Genomic DNA, 19,511 nt, shown 5'->3' with positions numbered 1-19,511 from the left:
TTCTTCATTCAGAAACAATCAAGGACCAAATTGAGTACCAAGCTGTTGAGCACCGAAAAATTACTTATGCATGCTTTACTGTTATATTATTTTTAGAAGTTCATGTATGCATTATGGTTTTACTTATCCTTCCAATAAGACCGTATTTTATCATTGCTGGGAGCCCGTCTTCTCCTGCTATGACGATTTTGTCTGCACATTTCTGAAGATAATTCAGTAAAACAGAAATGCTTTTGACTTCTTGTTTGTCAATTTCCTGAAATTGAAATTGTAACATAAGCTTTAATGTAGAGTTCTAGAAGAACCTGTATTTAATTAGCCAGGTGCCCTTTTGCTCTCAAAAGCCACCTGAATTGCAGCTTGAAGGAGGTATGTAATTCTTAAATTTTATTTCAGTTTTTCAAATCAACTGATGGCATAAAACAAGCCAAATGAAACAATCTGTTTCAGACTATTCCAATAACAGTATAGATGACTCTGATGGAATGGTTACATTACCCAACACAGAAGCTTGTCTAATTTGTTGACAAACTGTTTGCTGCATTTGTGAGAGGCATTTTCACAGTCTTCTGTTGCCAGAAATTGTTCTAATAATTGAAAATCTTTTTTTTTTGTGGCTTCATCAATTAACTTTTCAAACTGTCAACAACAAAAGTAAACAGAACAACTGTATTACTGTATGCTTTACACCCATACTGACTGAACAGTATTTAGCATAGGTTGTCTGCAATCATCTGTTGCATTCTAAAGCAAATATTCTGAACTATGGCACCATGAAATGTAAATCCTGAAGTCCAGAACACCACCCCAATACATGACTCATGCAAATACTCACGGGTTTTTAATTATTTGCTAGTTTTCCTTAACTGTCTTTTCTTTCCTTGTGTTACAAATAAATGCTTATGCAAGTGCTCACCGTATTAACACCCCTTCCTTAGTACATTTAGCAATCTGTATTTCTATATTATCTATTAGGGACTTTAAAAGATATTAACATATTGGGGGACTACTGCCTTCCTCAACTATTTTGCCACTCCATTCTTTCTACATCAACTATAACCCAATTTCAACATACTGATCTTGAGTATCATCCCAAATGATTCGTGTGCAAAAACTACAGTGCAAATTTTACATATAATCAAATATCAGGAGCGCTTTAAGCTAAGTAATTAAATCAATCAATACTCATATTCTGGTCCATAAGCACATACCTGCATCTCATTCCTGGTTGCCATTCTTGCAATTCATCTACTCAGCTGCACAAGAAGGAAACAATCACCACTTGACCAAAACACAGCTCACTGACACAAGCTTCAAATAGGTTCTGGAAACATGTCAGTTATCAGCCAAAACACATTACAAATGCTAACATTTGTCCCTAGTATAAATATTATTATTACTTTAAGCAATCAAATAACTGGGGTTTTAAGGAAACATCCTTACATGGACAGACAACTGCTTGAATTAAGACTGGAAGGAACGATCAAATATGGCAATATAGGTCCTGCAGTGGACCCTCAGTATTTCTCAGCAAGGAAAGAACATGGAGATGGCCACCACTGCATAACTCGAAATAGGCAGGTCAGCAGCAGAACTCCAGAAGGGCCTCATTATAAATCACTTAAGAAGAAAGTGACAAATGCATGCAGGGGAAAAGTCATCTTATTACAGATACAGTGATGGGCTCTGAGATAACTGTTAACAGCAAATGTGAGATCGCAAAACTAGTTTACTGAAAACAGTTTTAATACTGAAGAACCATCTTGGTTTTTAGAGTTAATATGTAAAAAAACCAACCAAACAGAAAAAAAAAAACAAACAAAAAACCCAACCACCTCCCACAATAAACTTTTTGATACTCTGCACAAATTAATCTATATTGACCAATCTACCATATGCAATTTCCCAGAAATTACACAGCACTAGACAAAGCAAAGGGAAATGTCTAAAACCAGAACTTCTATAGAACAAGCAAGTTAGTCATTTCTGTACACCTAAATGATAGGAAATAGCTACTACAGTGCAATTTATTTATTTTCTCAACACAAGCACATAATAGCCTACATTGAAGCCTTTGCTACCACCTCACAGAGCTCTTGCGTCCTGACTAGTCAGACAAGACAGAGCACAAATTATCAACCCCTTCCAGAAACCTCCTTCTCGGCGAAGTCGCGACACCTCCACCCTCGATCCACACGCAGTCGCCGACATCCCCCCACAGAGCTCTGCTACTTAGTAGAACCCGCCCGGCAGTGGCCCCGCCGCCTCAGCAGCGAGGCCCCACACAGCATGGCGTCCTCACCTCACCGCCGAAGCAGAAAGAAGCGCCATTTCCCTCTAGCCAATCACTCGCAGCGCCGGTAACCTACAGCCAATCCTTGCCCGCAAGCTAGTCGTGCCGACCAATCGCCGCCGGAGGCTCGGGGCGGGAGGTGGAGTTTCCTTGCCGTGCGCCCCCCTCGCGCAGATGTTTCTCCGCCCTCAGCACGGTGTCGTCCAGCTGCCGCTGAGGGGGAGCTCCATTCGGCCGCGTCTTCTGCTGCCGGGAGCTGCCTGGTCAGAGCCCAGCCCCGCTAACGAGGTTCCTGACCGCGGGCGGGAGCGGGTCCGTGGATGGGGCCGCGGCTGCCGCAGCGGCTGCAAAACCCCCTGCGTAGGGTGCGCCTGCCTTTCCCGCCCAGCGCTGAGGGAAGTGACCTTGGTTGCCTGGTGGACACAAGCTCGATGGGAGTGAGCAGCATGCTGGGTCACATCAACAAGGGCATCACGAGCAGGGATGAAGAAGTCATTATCCCACCCTGCTCAGTGCTTGTCAGGCCACACCTGGAATACACTGTTCAGTTTTGGTCCTTGCTGTGCAAAAAAGATGTGGATGGGCTGGAGAAGGTCCAAAGAAGGGCCACAAAGACGATCCAAGGACTAGGAAGCCACATAAGGAGAGGCTGAGAGCTGGGTTTCTTCAGCCTTGAGAAAAAAAGGCTCAGGGGGGACTTTTATCTCCCATGTTCCAGTGTTTAAAGGGTGGCTATGGAGAAGATTGGGACTCCCTTTTTTACAAGGAGACAAAGGAAAAAGACAAGGGGTGATGGGCACAAATTACTCCTGGGGAGTTAAACCTGGAAACAACAGGAAAATACTTACCAATGGGAACAATCAGCCATTGCAGTAATCTCTCCAGTGAAGTGATGGCTTCCCCAGCACTGGCCACTGTTAAGATTATGGCTGGGCAGGGTGCTTGGACATCTAGTCTAGCTCATGCTTTGCCTGGAAAGATTGGACCAAATGAGCCCTGAATTCCCTTCCTACCTGGTGTTAGGTAATTCCTGCGGTGGGGAAGGAGAGGGCTGTGGAGTGGTTTTACTATTGAGCAACAGAATCATAGTATCATAGAATAGTTAGGGTTGGAAAGGACCTTAAGATCATCCAGTTCCACCCCCCTGCCATGGGCAGGGACACCTCGCTCTAAACCATATCACCCAAGGCCTCGTTCAACCCGGCCTTGAACACTGCCAGGGATGGAGCATTCACAACCTCCCTGGGCAACCCATTCCAGTGCCTCACCACTCTAACAGGAAAGAATTTCCTCCTTATATCCAATCTAAACTTCCCCTGTTTAAGTTTTAACCCGTTACCCCTTGTCCTGTCACTACAGTCCCTAATGAATAGACCCTCCCCAGCATCCCTATAGGCCCCCTTTAGATACTGGAAGGCTGCTATGAGGTCTCCACGCAGCCTTCTCCAGGCTGAACAGCCCCAACTTTCTCAGCCTATCTTCATATGGGAGGTCCTCCAGTCCCTTGATCATTCTCATGGCCCTCCTCTGGACTTTTTCCAACAGATCCATGTCCTTTTTATGTTGAGGACACCAGAACTGCACACAATACTCCAGGTGAGGTCTCACGAGAGCAGAATAAAGGGGCAGGATCACCTCCTTTGACTTGCTGGTCACACTCCTTTTGATGCAGCCCAGGATACGGTTGGCTTTCTGGGCTGCAAGCTCACACTGCCAGCTCATGTTCATTTTCTCATTGACCAGCACCCCCAAGTCCTTCTCTGCAGGGCTGCTCTGAATCAGTTCTCTGCCCAGCCTGTAGCTGTGCCTGGGATTGCTCTGACCCAGGTGTAGGACCTTGCACTTGGCATGGTTAAACTTCAGGAGGTTGGCATCAGCCCACCTCACAAGCGTGTCAAGGTCCCTCTGGATGGCATTCCTTCCCTCCAGCGTATCAACTGAACCACACAGCTTGGTGTCATCAGCAAACTTGCTGAGGGCGCACTAAATCCCACTGTCCATGTCAGCGACGAAGATGTTAAACAAGACTGATCCCAACACCGATCCCTGAGGGACACCACTCGTTGCTGGTCTCAAGCTGAACACTGATCCACTGACCACAACTCTTTGTGTGTGGCCATCCAGCCAGTTCTTTATCCACCGAATGGTATCAAAGGACTGTGTCTGCTTACCTGCACCATTCTAATTGTTTTATGTTGCAAATTGCCTTTTTTGATAATCAGTATTTAGAACATTAATTTCAATGCATATTGTAGACAAGAGTTACTGGCCATGAGGTTGCCAAGCCAGTGTAATTAATTTGTATACTTAATTCAGAAACATTTTCACTACCAACAAGTGTCTTAGTAGGTAAAGAACATACAGAAACTCAGATACAGACCTCGTGTTGCTAAAGAGCTCCTACTGACATTTGTGGTCTTTATTATACAGATGGAACTGGGTAATGTTTTTGAATGAAATCCAACAGTTCCAAAGAGGGGCTTTACCTGTACTGATGTTATATAGATGTATCTGACATCTGTATCACTAATAGAAGAGAGAAAATTTAGCATAAATCTTACACGTTCCAGTGTAGTATCCGGCAGCACCTCTGTTCATACCTGGAATAAGCAGCTATAGTCAGCATCTAACTGCTACTGCTAAACCCAGGACAGAGTGGAATCAGCTTCATGGCAGATAAACCTGCAGCAACATTATATAAAGAACACCAGTGACTTACTAGAATAAGAAAGAAACCAAATCTATACTATAAAATGGGGGGGGGGGAGGAGGGGGAAGCTGTACACAAAGTATTCCAAGTACCACCAGATGTCACTGTAACTCAAGAAAATGACAAGTGGTTCAGAACTGGACTGAGGAGGAGATCGCACAGGACTAGGGCTGAGCACATTCAGCCAAAAAGATTAACTGCAACATTAACCACTGTTATATTTGCTGTTGGAATAATTTATTAGAAGGCACTGGGTGATCTGAAGCAGATCTGAACAAGTACAGCTTTACTGAGAAACCTCCTAGGAGGACAAAACTTCACATGAGGAATTGGGAGCATCAGAAGTTTTCTATGAAAACTGAATTCCGAATTCCACTTTCATCATATGAAGCAGAAGTAATAAAAGCCAATTTGCGTTTGATGCTTTCCCCTACCAGTCACATTAGCATACACCCAGGCTTAGACTGTCCACAGATTTCCAAATCTTGTAAAGAGAACAGCCTTACCCATTCTATAGTAAAAGAAATGTGAGTCAGACAGTACAGAAGCAGGTTATATACTTTCTATCCTTCACTAGGTACACTGACATGAATGGGAGACTACTGTATGTTCATTTCGCTTTCTTTAATGTCTCTTTTGTTTGGTTTGGCAGAAGGGATGGCAACAGAAAGCTGAATTTCCATTAAGTTATGGATTAGACTGGAACACACAGTGAAATTATTCGGGCCACAGATATGGCAACTACACTTAAAATTTTCAGAGAAAATGGAAGCAAACGGAGTGTAGGGACCCTTCACTACAGTAGCAGAAATACTTACCTTCATTACAGGTACTTGAAAACACTGTACAGGTCAATACAATTTGGCACAGCTGCTGTTGTGTGCAGAAGTGAGAAGGGTCAAAAGCATTGATGCCAACAGTTTTAATATCAAGTGTCGGCTGAAATAGTTGCAGATCTGAGATCATAAGGACAAAGTCAAGTTAGGAAAGAAGTCAGTACTAACATTAGACTCATTGACAAATGACTAATGATTTAGACTTGCCATTCTGTCTTGATCAGCAATGCTGTAAAGGACACATAAGATTGTACTGAGCACTGGTGATTCAGTAAATTAAGAACTGTAGTTACAGCTGACTGTTAGCATATTACTATTACTACAAGTTGAATTTAATTTATTCTCTGCAAGATAAATACAAAGAAATTATGTGAAATATTATACAAAGAAAATGTGAAACTAAATGTAAAAATAACACCTGTATTACAAGTAACGCTAACTACCTGTAAGATAAATCTGACAGTTGGATATTCACAGCAAAAGTCAGTCCTTCTCTTAAATATTCTTACACCCAGCCTGCTCCCATTGTTTTCAAGTGATTTGTTAAAATCAAAGACCACTGCGTTTATCCTTTGCTGGTCTCCTGGCTAGTCTGCACTGCGGTTGCCATATTTATTTCCAGATGACAATACTTTTTTCATGGGTGAAGTTATGACAACTATGGTGGTACTGCTAGTACTGATTTAGACCAGTAGTATAGGAAAATGCAAAAATAAGAGTCCTAAAGACAAGATATTGTAATACCATGCTTTCTAAAAGCACATTCCTTTATGCATTTGCATGCATTTAACACATAATCTGCACACTTTGTAATAAAAAGTGACACTGACATTCTTAAGCAACTCAGCATAAGAAAGATATTCCCTTGTATTTAAATTGCAAATTTAAATTTGCAGTAATCATCCTTCCCCCAAGCAACTTGGACAATGTAGTGTTGAAGTTATCAACACTGATTAAAAAGTAACTGGTAATATATGTCTTTCTTTACTAATTATGTCTTCTAGTTAAATGTCTCCATTTTGCTTTGGAAGAAACCTGGCAACACATAATTCAAATCTTGGACTGTATCAAGTAAAAGCTTGACACTGATGGAGATGTATTTCATATAGAGGATATAGACAGTCCGAGATGCAGAGATGATGGATGCTCTCTTAACCATACTGCATTCAGTTGTATTTTCAAGAAACCAGTGAGTGAAAAGAACATGGTGGATTGAGAGGACAGTCTGCAGCAATGAAAACTAAAGAACAAACAAATGAGAGAAGAACACAACTGTGAGGCTCAGAAATTAATGTGCTACATACAGTCTAGCACACCCTTTGGAAGTGGAATTAGAAGAAAACCCCTTTCTCTTCCATGAAACAACATTTGAATCAGCTGGCAGTGTGCCATTTTCCAACATTAGATCATAATCCAGCACGTGCTGCATGCACAGAACTCTTAGCTGAAATGAAAGCAAATTCCATGTCAGAAGGGACAGCCTAATCATTTTAGCAGCTATATAGACTGATCACTGTATTTTTAGCAAGTGCTCTTCATTTTTTAGCAACTCAAACCCACCTTACTTTCCTGAGTATGCTGCTCTTAGTGACAACTCAGCACTAAGTTGTGCCACTAAACTCAGGAGTTTCCTTATCTGTTAACAGGAGAACCATTGACAAAACCATAAGATTGTGAAAAGCTTTATTACAATATTTTGTATTACAATAGCCAATATTTTATTGTTTTAAAAATGAAATAAAGCACTTTGCAATTATACAACTCTCCACTAAAACAAAATGACCTTTTGTCTAGCATATGTGTTTTACTGATACACTGTGTAATGTACTTTCATCTGGACAAGACGATTAATTGGGAAAGAGAACCCCTGTTCGTTTACATGGATCCCATATGTTTCTTTAGAAAACATGCCCAAAAGAACCTTGAAACTGGACTAGACATATATTGTATGATTGTAATAAATACAGGTTTTTAAAAGTGCATTATATGGCAATAACCCTTGTGAAGAATTCACTTTTACAAACTCCTCATTATAAGGGAAGTGCTCAGTTTGAACACAGTGCAAGCAGTCAAGTTGTCCTGAGAATGTATAAGGTGCTCAGAAATTAACCTTCACCACAGGTGTGTAATACCACTACTTAATGGCTTAATCCCTTTTTTGTCAGCTAGAATCCTTTTGATATTCACTACTGAGTATGACAGGAAAACCTATGTGCAAATTGCATCTTTCATGACAGGTGCCAGCACTCGTGTGAATGTTCAGCAGCTTAACCCAGAGATTACTCAGTTCCATTACAAGGCAGGGCTGCTCAACTTTGCACCACCAGACAGCTGGGTTAGTAACAGCTATGTCAGTTCTTCTCCAGCAGTTCATGAGCGCAATCTCCAGCAAGCAAAGAGAGGAAAGGCAAACTTGGAATAATACTTTAGTGTTCAAGATTTTGCACATGCAAATACCCGGAGAGGTCATGGAAGCAGGCCAATATAAGCCAAACTCATCTCCAAGTCATTAATTATTCACCTCTCTCTGACACTGTGGTACACATGAGACTAATCTTCACACTGACAACCTCAGCTTTACATAATCAGTCCCTGCCTGCAGTAACACTCAGGTTTGACATTTCGTAGCACGTGAAAGAGTCTCTCCCAGAAGGTGGCAACAGCATCTTTCTGCCAGTAAGACAAATATGGCACTGGGCTCCAGCAACAGCTACTGTAAAGTGGTGTCAAATACCAGTCTCATAAGAGAGGAATTTTTAATGGTGTGCTGAGAGGTGATTGAGTAGTTTTGCTGATAGAAGAAATACAGTAATTGGGGAGAGAGGAGGAGGAGAACAATGCTTTAAAATCATCATTCCTATAAGCCTGACACAGAAAACAATGCAGGTGGACTGAAAGCAGGCAGCACCCCTTCCTCTCTGTAGTTTGAATTGCATCTCAGCCTCACCTGATCCTTCAGAACAATTTAAACTTTCAACCTCACAATGATCCAACACAAAGTTGAAGCAGACACACAGTTAATTCTCAATGGTTTCAAACAGGACTGAATTTTCTCAGTACTGCAAGTAACTGCTCAGAAGCTCATAGGATCATCTGCATGACTTTGGTTCCTTTGCAAGCCAAATGTCAATGGAACCAGGAAGCTTCTTCACTTGAAATCCGTGCTTTGCTAAATGGTTACCACAACTAAGGAGTAACGTGAAGTTGCCAGACATATGAATTTTCTTGGGGTTTCTGCACTTCCAGAATTACTCAGTAAGCTTTCTGGACTAGGAAAGACTTGGCTGTGGGTTGCTTACAATAGTGATTTTTAAAACAACTCGTGATTTTGATGAATAAGCAGCAATCCAAAATAAGATACCCAAGTAAGTGGCCTAATTTTCATAGTACAGTCCTAAAAAGCAGCTCTTATACAACTAGACAGTTTTGAAAGTTTGTGCTACACACATAAAGCTAAACTTTCCATGCTGTTATGAATACATATGAAACAAAGCATTTTAACTTTTTTTGTTTGTTTTTTTTTACAATCTTTTACTTACTAGATTTAAGCCTGATGCCAACTGTAAGTCACACTAAAACCACAGAGTGAAAGCAGTAGAGCAAGAAGCATGGGAAGACTGCACCTAACAGTGTTCCTGTGCTCTCCCAGTTGTAGAAAGGATTGTTTGTGGGTCTGTGGAAGTATCAGTTTACCAAACATCATTTTGCTTTGAAGTTCCCTCTTTGTATTGCGAAGGATGCAGTCTTGGAGTTCAACTGGTTTATAATGAGAAACAGTTGATTAAAGAATACAGAGGTAATACTGCAACAGTACTGGGATGCTGGGGAACAAGGAGCCAGGATTCAGGGTTCTGGCATGCTATTCCAAGGCTCTGCAATCAGCTCCCTGTAGGGGCTATTCATTTTTTATATATATATAAATCTTATGCTAATTTCTTGATTTATAAATTTACCAGGAACACTGGTAAAATCACCAGCATTCATGTAGCACTTTAAGATCTTCAACTGCAATTGCTACACAGGTGCAAAATTGTTCTAGTTTCCCTTAGTGAAAAACAGGCACACAAGGAATGGACAATTCCTGTACCACCACTTAGAGAAAAAAGCCTACTTGTGCATCATCTGAAAGAGATGAGAACTTCCCTGTGAAGATCTGCCTTGCACACACTTTGGGAACAGTCATTCCTGCTGCCTGCTGCAAACACTGGAGATAAGAAAAGGCACATTTTTTCTTTTTTTTTTTTTTTTCTAAGGGAAACAGAGGGGCTAATGGCACATTTTCATGTATGATCTGATCAGAATAATATCTAATTTCCAACCCAAATATTAGCGGAAATATTCAACATGGTTACAGTCTTACTAATATACATATAAAAATACAAGTACTCCCTAAAGTGTCTGCCATCCAAGTTATGCATAATGGAAAAGTGCCCAGACTTGGTGAGATAATATAAACAAAATTAGAAACAAAACCAGTAAAGCCACACTCCATATTTAGGAAACAGACAGTACAAAATCGTAAAATAAATCAGTTAGAAATATTCTATGAAACCTAGAATATTGCTAGTCACATGAAGTCTTGTTCTGCTCTGTGGTAGTCTGACAGCATCCCCTGGGACCATTCTGCACCCACTCATACACTACAAGAAATCACAGGAGCTTTCAACAAATGTAACTCAATACACATTTTGGCCTTTTTTACTTGCTGAGAAGTTTAGAACAGTTTGTTCGGGTCATTGGCTACTTCCTTGCCCTGGAGCACTTCATCAGGTTTGGCAGGTTTCAAAAAGGAGACTGTTGCCATAGGAGCAGAGCACCATGCCAAGGAAGAGAGTGCCACCAGACTACTGACAAGCTGCTCTGTGCCCACTTCCTCTGTTAGATAAAGTGAATCCAGCTCTCCTCACATTCTCTAGGCATCTTAAGGGGGTGAGTCCGGCAGGTAAGACTGTAGTTATTCCCTCTGTTGTTATCCCAGTACTCCTGGCCGTTGACTTGGTACCTTGCTGCAAACTGGACTACAGAGCACAGCTGAAGGAGGAAAGGAGGCACAGGGAGAAAGAAAGTGAAAACATCAACCTGATCTTGCCCGTTTTTCTCACAGATGCTACTGTGCCAGTGAGCACACACTTCATGGAGGCTTTTCCACTGGTTGAAGGTGTATCGCACAGATACCTGCTTCTCAAAAGCAACGTTGCGAACCTGAATGGTGCCACTGAGCCCCAGATCTGAGCTGGTCACTCGTTCAAGACACACCTGCTGCTCCTGAAGTCGGGAGGAGAAATCCATGCAGTCTACAGGCTGCTGGAAGTCAGGGACCAAACACTGCATAGTAAACTCCAAGTCTGAGCTGCTGTACCAGAGGTCTGAGTTTATGGAGAGCCTGGAAAGGACATGCAAGGGGATCGATGGATCCTCCCCACTCTGGAAGACTTTCACTTCAGTGAGCTCCAAGCCCAAAGCATCAGCAAATCTCACCCGGTTCATCCGACTCTGGCATCCAGGAATTTGACACTGCACTCCGGCTCGCTTCCTTCTTTCCGGCGACGTAGGCAAAGACCTTGCCCGGCGGCGTATGATAGGCCGTAATGCTGGATCACAGCTGGAGGAAGTGCTGCTCTGTGGCTGGGGGCTCCCCTTAGCTGGGGTATTGCTCCAAAGAATCATATTGCTACTTGTATGGATTGCAGGGGACTGTTGCTGGCCGCGTCTTTGCGCTTCTTCAGCCCGTAACATGTTCTGATAGAGGTCAGAGAGATAGCTGGGATTCCTGCGAGGACCATGTACCTCCATTGTTAGTTGATGACAAAAATCAGTGTTTACACAGCAGGTAATACACACTGCCTCTCTGAAGCATTTAACTTGGGAGTGGCAGCCACGGGCAGCAAGTATTTGAGGTACTGCATGCAGCAAGAATCAACTGAAGCAATGCAGCCTCCTGAATGAAGGGCAGAAACCTGGAAGCTCTGACAGAAGCTGAAGTGAACGGTACAGGGAGATGAAGGCAGTCTCACTGGCTGGTAAGCTCGAGACTGCTGTGCTGGCTGGTGGTCCCGTTGCTCAGGCTGGAAAGGGATTCAAGACTATCACCGGTGATGCTGGAGGACCTGAAGCTCTCACACAGACTGGACACCGACTGGAGGCTGTCTTGCAGGACACCAAGGGACTCCAGGCTGTCGGAGAGGCCGCTGAATGCCTGGTGTTTGCAGCGGTGCACCCCACAGCACGCCAGCCCGCTACAGAGGAGCAGAGGGGCCTGCAGGCTGTCCTCGCACACTCCGGCCGACCCCGCGCTCCCGCAGCAGCAGCAGCAGGGACACTCCAAGCTGTCACACTGGATGCTGGGCGAGTCGCGAGGGCTGCCGAGGCTGGGGAAGGCTTGGAGGCTGTCGGGCGGGAGGGAGCCGGAGCCAAGACCGGTACTGCTGCAGGGGCTGTCGCGGCGCAGGCTGTCGGGCGGGGCTGTGGAGGAAGGCTCGGTACTGCAGCTGGAAGAAGAACGATCCTCGCTTGGGGACTCTACAGCCCACATCAGCCGCACAGTCCTCCCTCCGTCCCGCGGCAGGCCTCTGCTCCGTCCGAGGGCAGGGCGACGGCAGCTGCGGCGACAACAACAGACCCCAGACACCCGACGACCAACGACCAACCACCGACCCCGCTCGCCCGCCGCAGCGCCCGCGGCGGCGAACTCGCCCTCGGTGGCGGCGCATGCGCGGAGCCACCCCTCCAGCCCACCCGCCTCCGAGCGCCTGCGCTCTGCCCACGTGACGCCGCAGCGCTTGGGATGCCCTTAGCTGCCTGTCCTGGCTGAGGTGGATGCAGGTACCGGGTAGGGAAGGAGCGGGAAGGCTGCAGGGGAGGGCGGTCCTGGCCTTTAATTAACGAGCTGCTCTCGGTCGTTGCTTCCATGCAGCGCGGTTGGGGTCAGCATCATAGGCTGCTGGTGCATCCCGGGAGGGAGGGAGGGAGGGAGGAAGGGAGGGAGCGAGCGAGCGGAGGGGAGCGGAGCGAGGCCCGGCCGGGCCCTGGCTGCGGAAGCTGCCTGCAGCCGCTGCTGTGTTAGATCGGCCCTTCCCGGCTGGTGAGCTGCCCCTGGGCGTGGTGGCCCGAGCCCCCGGGGCCTGGCCCACCGGCATGTAGCGCTGGGAGCTCGGGTGGAGGATGGCGGAGAGAGGCACTGGAGAGCCAGGACAGCATCAGATGTAAACAGACACTGATGTGGTTGTAAATATATAAACACCACTGTAATGACATGGATATAAATATATAAACATCACTGCAACAAAAACAGAGGTGGGTGAGGTGTTCAGGTGCTCAACATCTGTCAGCTGTCACAGGTCCTGTCTATGCCCCCCGGGTATGGGAATGCAGATTATGGAAAATTAAAGAATGCTGTGAATTCTGCTTTATTTTTAGCACGAATTTATGATACCGAGAGATTTGTTCTCAAAAAGAGAGAGAGAGAAAAAAAAAGATACAAAATTTGCATATATGAATATAGGAAGAGCGCATTTTCTGGGGCAAAAAAGACAACTCCACATGCTCCAACTGCAGGCGACTGATCATCTATTCTTGTTAAATTAGGAGCAGAAACACCCACCACCGTTTGACTGTGATACTTGGCTCCAGTCAATACATGGAATGCTGCGCAGGAGGAACAAAATGATGATGAGCATGTTACACAATGAAAAGTAGCTCTTCCAAGGCTGCTGTACTGTCAGATCTTTTCCTATATTTTACCAACAGTCCTTCAGGAACTGGCTTGTGAACCTCATGGGAAGAGCTCAGTGGCTTTTGTTCATTTGGTAGCTGATTATATATACCTTAATGCTTTAAAATTAAATTAAGTTGGAAGGAATCACGAGGTGTTTGTTTATTTCTTCTCTAGGAGGTGGTGATGTTTGCATTCGATACACTGTGTCTTACAAACCCCAAAGACTGGAGCTGTTTGAAGATGATGTAAAAATAAAGGTGGCGTTACCCTTTAGAAAGAGTAATTATGGGACCAGGCATTCAAGAATATCCTTTATTGCTGCACGGAGAGACACAGAAAAAGGAGAGCCAAATCAATGAAAGCCACAAAGGAATGGTAAAGTAAGGAAATTATTTTCTCTCTTGTTACAGAATTCTGTACATACTGTAGATTAATTAATAAGTGTGTGGCTAACTGCTCAGATTGTCATCCTGTCCTCTGATTCACAGCAACAGAAGCAGTTGTGCAGTGTGATTGTGCAGGTCACAAAGTGACAGAGGTGACTGCATCAGTGCTGGAGGCACAAGACTCATTTTCACTCTTTTATAATCTCTTCAATTGGTGACATCATGGGTTTTAGAACAAAATCTGGCTATACTTACATAAAAACTGCCTGACAGGTTAACTAAACTGCAGTCAAACTAGACTAGACTGGGAGGGCACAGTTTGCTTATTCCAGTTCTAAAATGACATTTAAAAGCTTTCCTTTATTAAAATTAGTAATATTTCTTGTTCATAGAACAAACACTTTTCTGATTTTTATGGAATACACTGATTTAATGATTTTTCGTGCTTACAAAGAAATGTGTCTCATTTAATTGGGCAAATATGTATTTTGATTTTAAGCTGTTCAGATCAGTAATGCAATCCCCTTTGTTTGCATATGTGTTTTTCTTCTACTAGTATTTCAACAACTTCATTATAACATGAAATAGTGAATTTTGTTTGTGTTTTTGTTGTAAAGTAGTTAGTATTAATATCAGAATAGACTGTATCCTCTCTGCTCACTTCCATTCCTTAACTTCATAGGAATAATCCTTTAAATGTTGTTGAGAGTATGCACATGAGAAAGGCAACCAGGATTTGGCTTGCAGTGGCCTTCATACAGTACTTTATAATTCTTTTTGTTAAATTGCAGTAGGACCATGTGCTAGGTGCTATAGCAATAGTAGTTGCATATGTAGTCTCTGACATTTACTATTTCTTATTCATGTAGTTACTTACAAATAAAGGCTAAATTCTATTATTATACCATCTGATTGAACTACTCACTTTTGCATTAGTAGTATAAAAAATAAAAAGTGACCATGGCATAGTTCTGGTGAACTTATAGGAGTAGTAGCAATCAACTGTCTCACTTTTAAAAGCTGCATTGCACTCTAAGCTTCGATTGTGTTTCTGTTCTGATGATTGTGTATGCTGCTATTTAGATGTTTTATTCTGTTTAAACCTTGCTATTACAGTAATGGAAAAAGCCATCTGAGCACCAAAGGACTAAATAAACCAATTTTGTATATGAAACCTTCTCCTGGAAGATTAGACAAAAATGTATCAAGTGCCATTGAAAAGGTAAATATTTTTGGCTGGTTGGTTTTTGCTTACAGAAAAAGGGTACTTAGTTTATGTCAGCTTCTTAATAACGTCATATATATTTTTTCAGATTCCACATGACACTCAAGATGGTAACCAACCAACTATTCTTAAGAAGGGAAGAAACATTCTGGATGACAGTACTCAGCTAAAGAGGTAGTTTCATGTTAAGATTGTTTAATTTGTAGTCATTTCAAGCTGATACATAAAATGCTTGTGATGAAGTCGTGGCTTCTGTGTTTCATCTTTCGACTTCACTGACCCCAGAATTCAGCATTTATGAGGATAACAAATTTAAGTTATCAATATGGAAACTTATTATCCTACCCTAGTGAGTTCTCAGGCAAAATCAGAACAAAAAAAAAAAACCAAAAAGTCTGTAGTAGGCAGTGTTACCTCTGCCAGCAAATATTAATTTTACTTCATTACCAAGCTTCATTCATGTAGATCCACGTCCTTGAAGGAAGCAGCAAGACCTTTATAGACTGATGTTCAAAGGCATTAATTATTCTAACAGGATATGATCTTTCCTATAATTTAGGACCACAGGTGTTTGCACGTCACTGCACACAGTACAAGGACCAAAGAGGAGTCTCCCAGAAAGAAGGCAGAATGAATCTTTTATCCACAGGATCCCTCTTAGCACAAAGGACAGCACACAAGGTAGCTTCTGCAGGGTTAAAGACTTCCCAGTGCAACATTTTTACGGCAGTAAAAAAGAACAGTTGGAAAAGAATCACAAAGAACATGTTGCTGTAGCTGGTCCATGCTCTTCTAAATGGCAGGAAGCATCTGTACATGAAATGTTTCTTGATTTTGAATCAGTACAAATTATTAAAGAAGATGCTGAAGATGATAGTGCCAGTGATCTCTCTGATTCAGAAAGGATTCCCATTCCCCCATCTCCCTGCACACCACCAGAACTCATTCTCAGAGCTGAAGAAATTGATCCAGTTTGTTTGGAACATGTCCCTGATACAGGTTTTAAAGAATCAGAATATTACTACCCAGACTTCCTTCCACCCCCTTTCAACTCATGGGACTTAAAGCAACTGGCCATCTTCGTTAATGTGGAGGGTAAAACTGAATTTCGACCAAAGCCAAGAGGATTTCTTCAGAAATACATTGATCGCCTTTTGCAGCTGGAATGGCTGCAGATGCAAACTGTACAGAACGAGAAAGGAAAGGCAGCCAAAGCCAGGCCACAGACTGCTCCTCGCTCTGTCCGTACCCTAAAAAGCCCTGGCAAAGGCAAAGCATTGCTCAGCCCTTTGCCTAACAAGCAGCTGGTTCCCCAAGAAAGTGTTACAAAGCTTCCCAGAAGCTATTTGGGTCACAAGGGAGATTCATACTGTGAAAAAAGTCACCAGTTATATTCTCATGCAGGTCACTTGAAGCTTTCTGAGAGAACGGGGTGTGCAATGTCTTCTCAGAGACAATCTGGAGAAGTAAGGAGTGAACTGAAAAAAAAACCAGCTGCAAAGCAACAGCTTCTCAATGTGGAGCCCTCCGAGAATGGTTCTAAAATTCAAAGTGTTGGTAATATCAGACCGCCTAAGCAAACCCCAGTATTTCATGGTTCAGCTGCTCCCATCAGAGGCTTAAAAACATATGCGTGTACAAATCCAAAGAAAAATGGCAATGTCAACAGTTATGTTCCTTCAAAAAAACCAATAGGGGACAGGAAAATAAATGGCACAAAGCAAACATCATGCAAATTTAAATGAAGAAAAAAATCATCAGTAGATCTTAATGCTTCTTGACTGCTACAAAGCATTTGGCCAATGCAGGGGGGTCATGTTTTCTTTATAGGAAGATCCTGAGAAGATATGTTCTTGATGCATGGCTCTAAGTCAACACTGTTCATTCTATGATTTCAATACATGTGATCCTAAGCCAGCAAGTCCAGCAGGAAATCCTTTCCCTGAAGGCAGGTGTCTTCCAATTGGCCTTTCCTCAAAAGTATTTCCAATTGCTCAATGAAGGTAACAATAGCAGAGTATGAAAGTTTAGTGAAATATGTAATTATAACATGTCCTATTTGCACCAGTGGAAGTCTACTCCAGTCTCTGGTGTTTCTCACACTTACTGTGGTATATCTGAAAGAATAGGATTTATGTTATTCCTGAAGAGATGTGTTACTTTGTGAGACAGGTTTGATGGTGTTTTCTGATGGAAAAGGGTTCAACTGTTTTTATAAAACAATGGAGCATGCTTATCTATGCAAAGTCAAACTAATTCTTCACAGAAGATGATGAATTGGATTTTTTTGATGAACTAGATATTTTTTATAAGGATGGAGATAATGTTTTGAAATATTTTAATGAAGAAAGGATTCTTTTTAGGACAAAAAATTAATAGGGAGCAGACAGCTTCACTAGTGGCAGGTTAAGAAAATTGAATGTGTATTTTTATACCAAGGAATTTTCACTGTGTTTACAGACAGCTTTCCTTGAGAAGTTTCTTTTGTAAGCTTTGTCTTTCAGAGGAAATGACCAAATTTCAAATTGTACATGGGTATGTATGACTAATGCAAAGTGAGGGTGTTACTAGAGACTCTGTGGCTTAGTTTGCAGAATGGGTAGCCTCTCAAAACATAAAAAATGGACTCTTGGGGATGAAATGAAAGGCTGTTGTTAGTTCAAGTAAAGATATATTTTGGTAGAAAAGATACCTATTTTCAGTCACCCGAGATGATTATTATTTATCCCATGGACCAGCCTACTTCAGTTAGCATAGATTCTTGATTTTCAAGGTTAGTGAACTGACATGGGGAAATACCCTACAGAAATAAATGGTACAACCAGGAGCAAGTCCTGTCTTCAGACCCTCTGTTTTCTCTTGTGTCCATGGGGTACAAGAGAATACAAAGGACAGTTCAGTGACTATTCAAGTTTCAGTTCATCTGCCACAGTTTCCAATCAATCACAGCAGCTGGAGGCACATTCTTGTTAAAAATGAAATTCCAGAGGAAGTTTTGTACTTTCATTTTAGATTGAATTACTGAGCAGCATTAACTTCACCCTCAGCAACCAGAGACAGTGAATTGTTCCTGAGAAGTGATCTGAGGTCTGACAGACCGGATTTTGCAAGTGGATCCTTCACATTATGATAGAAAATGAAAAAGTAGCGAATATTAAAGAGTACATTATGTATGTTAAGAGTACATTATGTAGTTAAATTGCACTTCTGTTGTTGATCTCATATGGGTTTTAAGATGCTTAGCTGTTTCTATTCTTTCATTGTGCCTACCAGATGTTCAGCTTTGTAAAATTTCAAAGCATGGGTTTATATGTAGTTTAAAATGTGAGAATGTAGTAATAAACTAGAGTATTTTACAGTACATAAAAACATTGCTCAGGAATAGTCAGAGAAATATTTTTAGTGGGATTTTTTTCTTAGCCTGCTGGAGACCAAATATGAAATTTTAAATTGGTAAAGGCGACAAATGTACAGTATTATATTTCCATATTCATTATTTGTGAAGTTACAGTTAAAATGAATTGTAGTTGCATGTACATTCAGCTCTATGCAATTAAAGTGAAACAATCTGACATGCTCACAGATCAAATAAATCAGCTGTGTCAGAGGTGCGGTGAAAGTCGAAGGATGGTATTCAACACCAGCAATTGTAGAGGACCAGCACATTCCATTGTTCCTATTTCATTCTTTTGTTCCAGACTCATCATCTATTTCTCCTTTTTAGGTGAAAGGTTCTTGCATCCAGTACTAGAATTTCAAGCTGTGGCCAAATTCTGCAAGCCTTCATTAGTCACATTTTCCTGATTCACATTAACGGTAGTGACAGGTAGTAGGCCTGCTGTTGCCAGTAAGCACTACTGTAGTGCATGAGTTTAACACACTGTTCTAGAGCACTGTTACAAGCACCAAAAGCAAGGTTAGCAGGCTCAATAATCAGAGTAGCAAGATTTTTAAACAAGTTCTGTTAGATGTAGTTAATTTGGCATGTTACTATAGCTCTGAAATTTAGTGTATGCTAAATTTTCCTCTTGAAACAGTCTGTATTGATGCTTTCCTAGGTTATAAGGAGGGTATATAGATACAGGCAGATTTTGCATGATAACTTCTTAAAGAACAAATAGTCTTTCGAGTTCTGGTTCATCATTAAGCTCTGACTGTGATCTGGCCAAGTAAGTTTGCCTCACATGATAACCATACACCACTAATTTTTGTTCATTAATTTGATACTTCTTCCATAGTCGGTTCACATACAGAAACAGACAGCTTCTAGACTGAGCAGACATACAAGGGTTGGGTTTTACCCTGCAGCACTTTTGCTTCTGTTTTAACTTGAGTATGTTCTGGGCT

General features: G+C 42.2%; 3 protein-coding genes across 7 annotated transcripts in view; 1 reads left to right on the top strand and 2 right to left on the bottom strand.

Annotated features, from left to right (window-relative positions):
- SYCP2 (synaptonemal complex protein 2) overlaps window positions 1–2,389 on the bottom strand; it is a 29,010-nt gene extending 26,621 nt beyond the window's left edge. Inside the window, exons 1-4 of the mRNA XM_061375328.1 lie at window positions 2,303–2,389; window positions 1,212–1,324; window positions 499–639; window positions 128–256 (exon numbers count right to left, since the gene is read on the bottom strand). Coding sequence (XP_061231312.1) covers window positions 128–256; window positions 499–639; window positions 1,212–1,235 — 294 coding nt within the window. The 5' untranslated portion in view covers window positions 1,236–1,324; window positions 2,303–2,389. The remainder of the gene's footprint in view (window positions 1–127; window positions 257–498; window positions 640–1,211; window positions 1,325–2,302) is intronic.
- Window positions 2,390–7,781: 5,392 nt separating this feature from the next.
- PPP1R3D (protein phosphatase 1 regulatory subunit 3D) lies at window positions 7,782–11,632 on the bottom strand. Its single transcript, XM_061375668.1, has one exon. The coding sequence runs from the start codon at window positions 11,630–11,632 to the stop codon at window positions 10,718–10,720; it is 915 nt and encodes a 304-aa protein (XP_061231652.1). The 3' UTR covers window positions 7,782–10,717.
- A 900-nt stretch (window positions 11,633–12,532) lies between these two features.
- On the top strand, window positions 12,533–19,278 carry FAM217B (family with sequence similarity 217 member B). 5 transcript variants are annotated; one of them, XM_061375622.1, is made up of 5 exons: window positions 12,533–12,661; window positions 13,728–13,933; window positions 15,056–15,161; window positions 15,253–15,338; window positions 15,724–19,278. In XM_061375622.1, exons 2-5 carry the CDS (start codon window positions 13,839–13,841, stop codon window positions 16,907–16,909), a joined length of 1,473 nt encoding a protein of 490 aa, XP_061231606.1. In that variant the 5' UTR covers window positions 12,533–12,661; window positions 13,728–13,838; the 3' UTR covers window positions 16,910–19,278. The 5 variants fall into 5 exon arrangements, with proteins under 5 accessions (XP_061231606.1, XP_061231607.1, XP_061231609.1 ...); XM_061375623.1 differs by having other exon boundaries at window positions 12,594–12,668; XM_061375625.1 differs by lacking the exon at window positions 12,533–12,661 and adding an exon at window positions 12,868–12,920.
- The last annotated feature ends 233 nt before the right edge of the window (window positions 19,279–19,511 follow it).

This window comes from Neopsephotus bourkii, unplaced genomic scaffold (genome assembly GCF_033783945.1).
Source record: "Neopsephotus bourkii isolate Nb327-2 ecotype Australia unplaced genomic scaffold, CSIRO-AGI_Nbou_v1 NB_1663, whole genome shotgun sequence".
Classification (NCBI taxonomy): domain Eukaryota; kingdom Metazoa; phylum Chordata; class Aves; order Psittaciformes; family Psittacidae; genus Neopsephotus; species Neopsephotus bourkii.
This window is presented reverse-complemented; position numbering and strand designations above follow the sequence as displayed.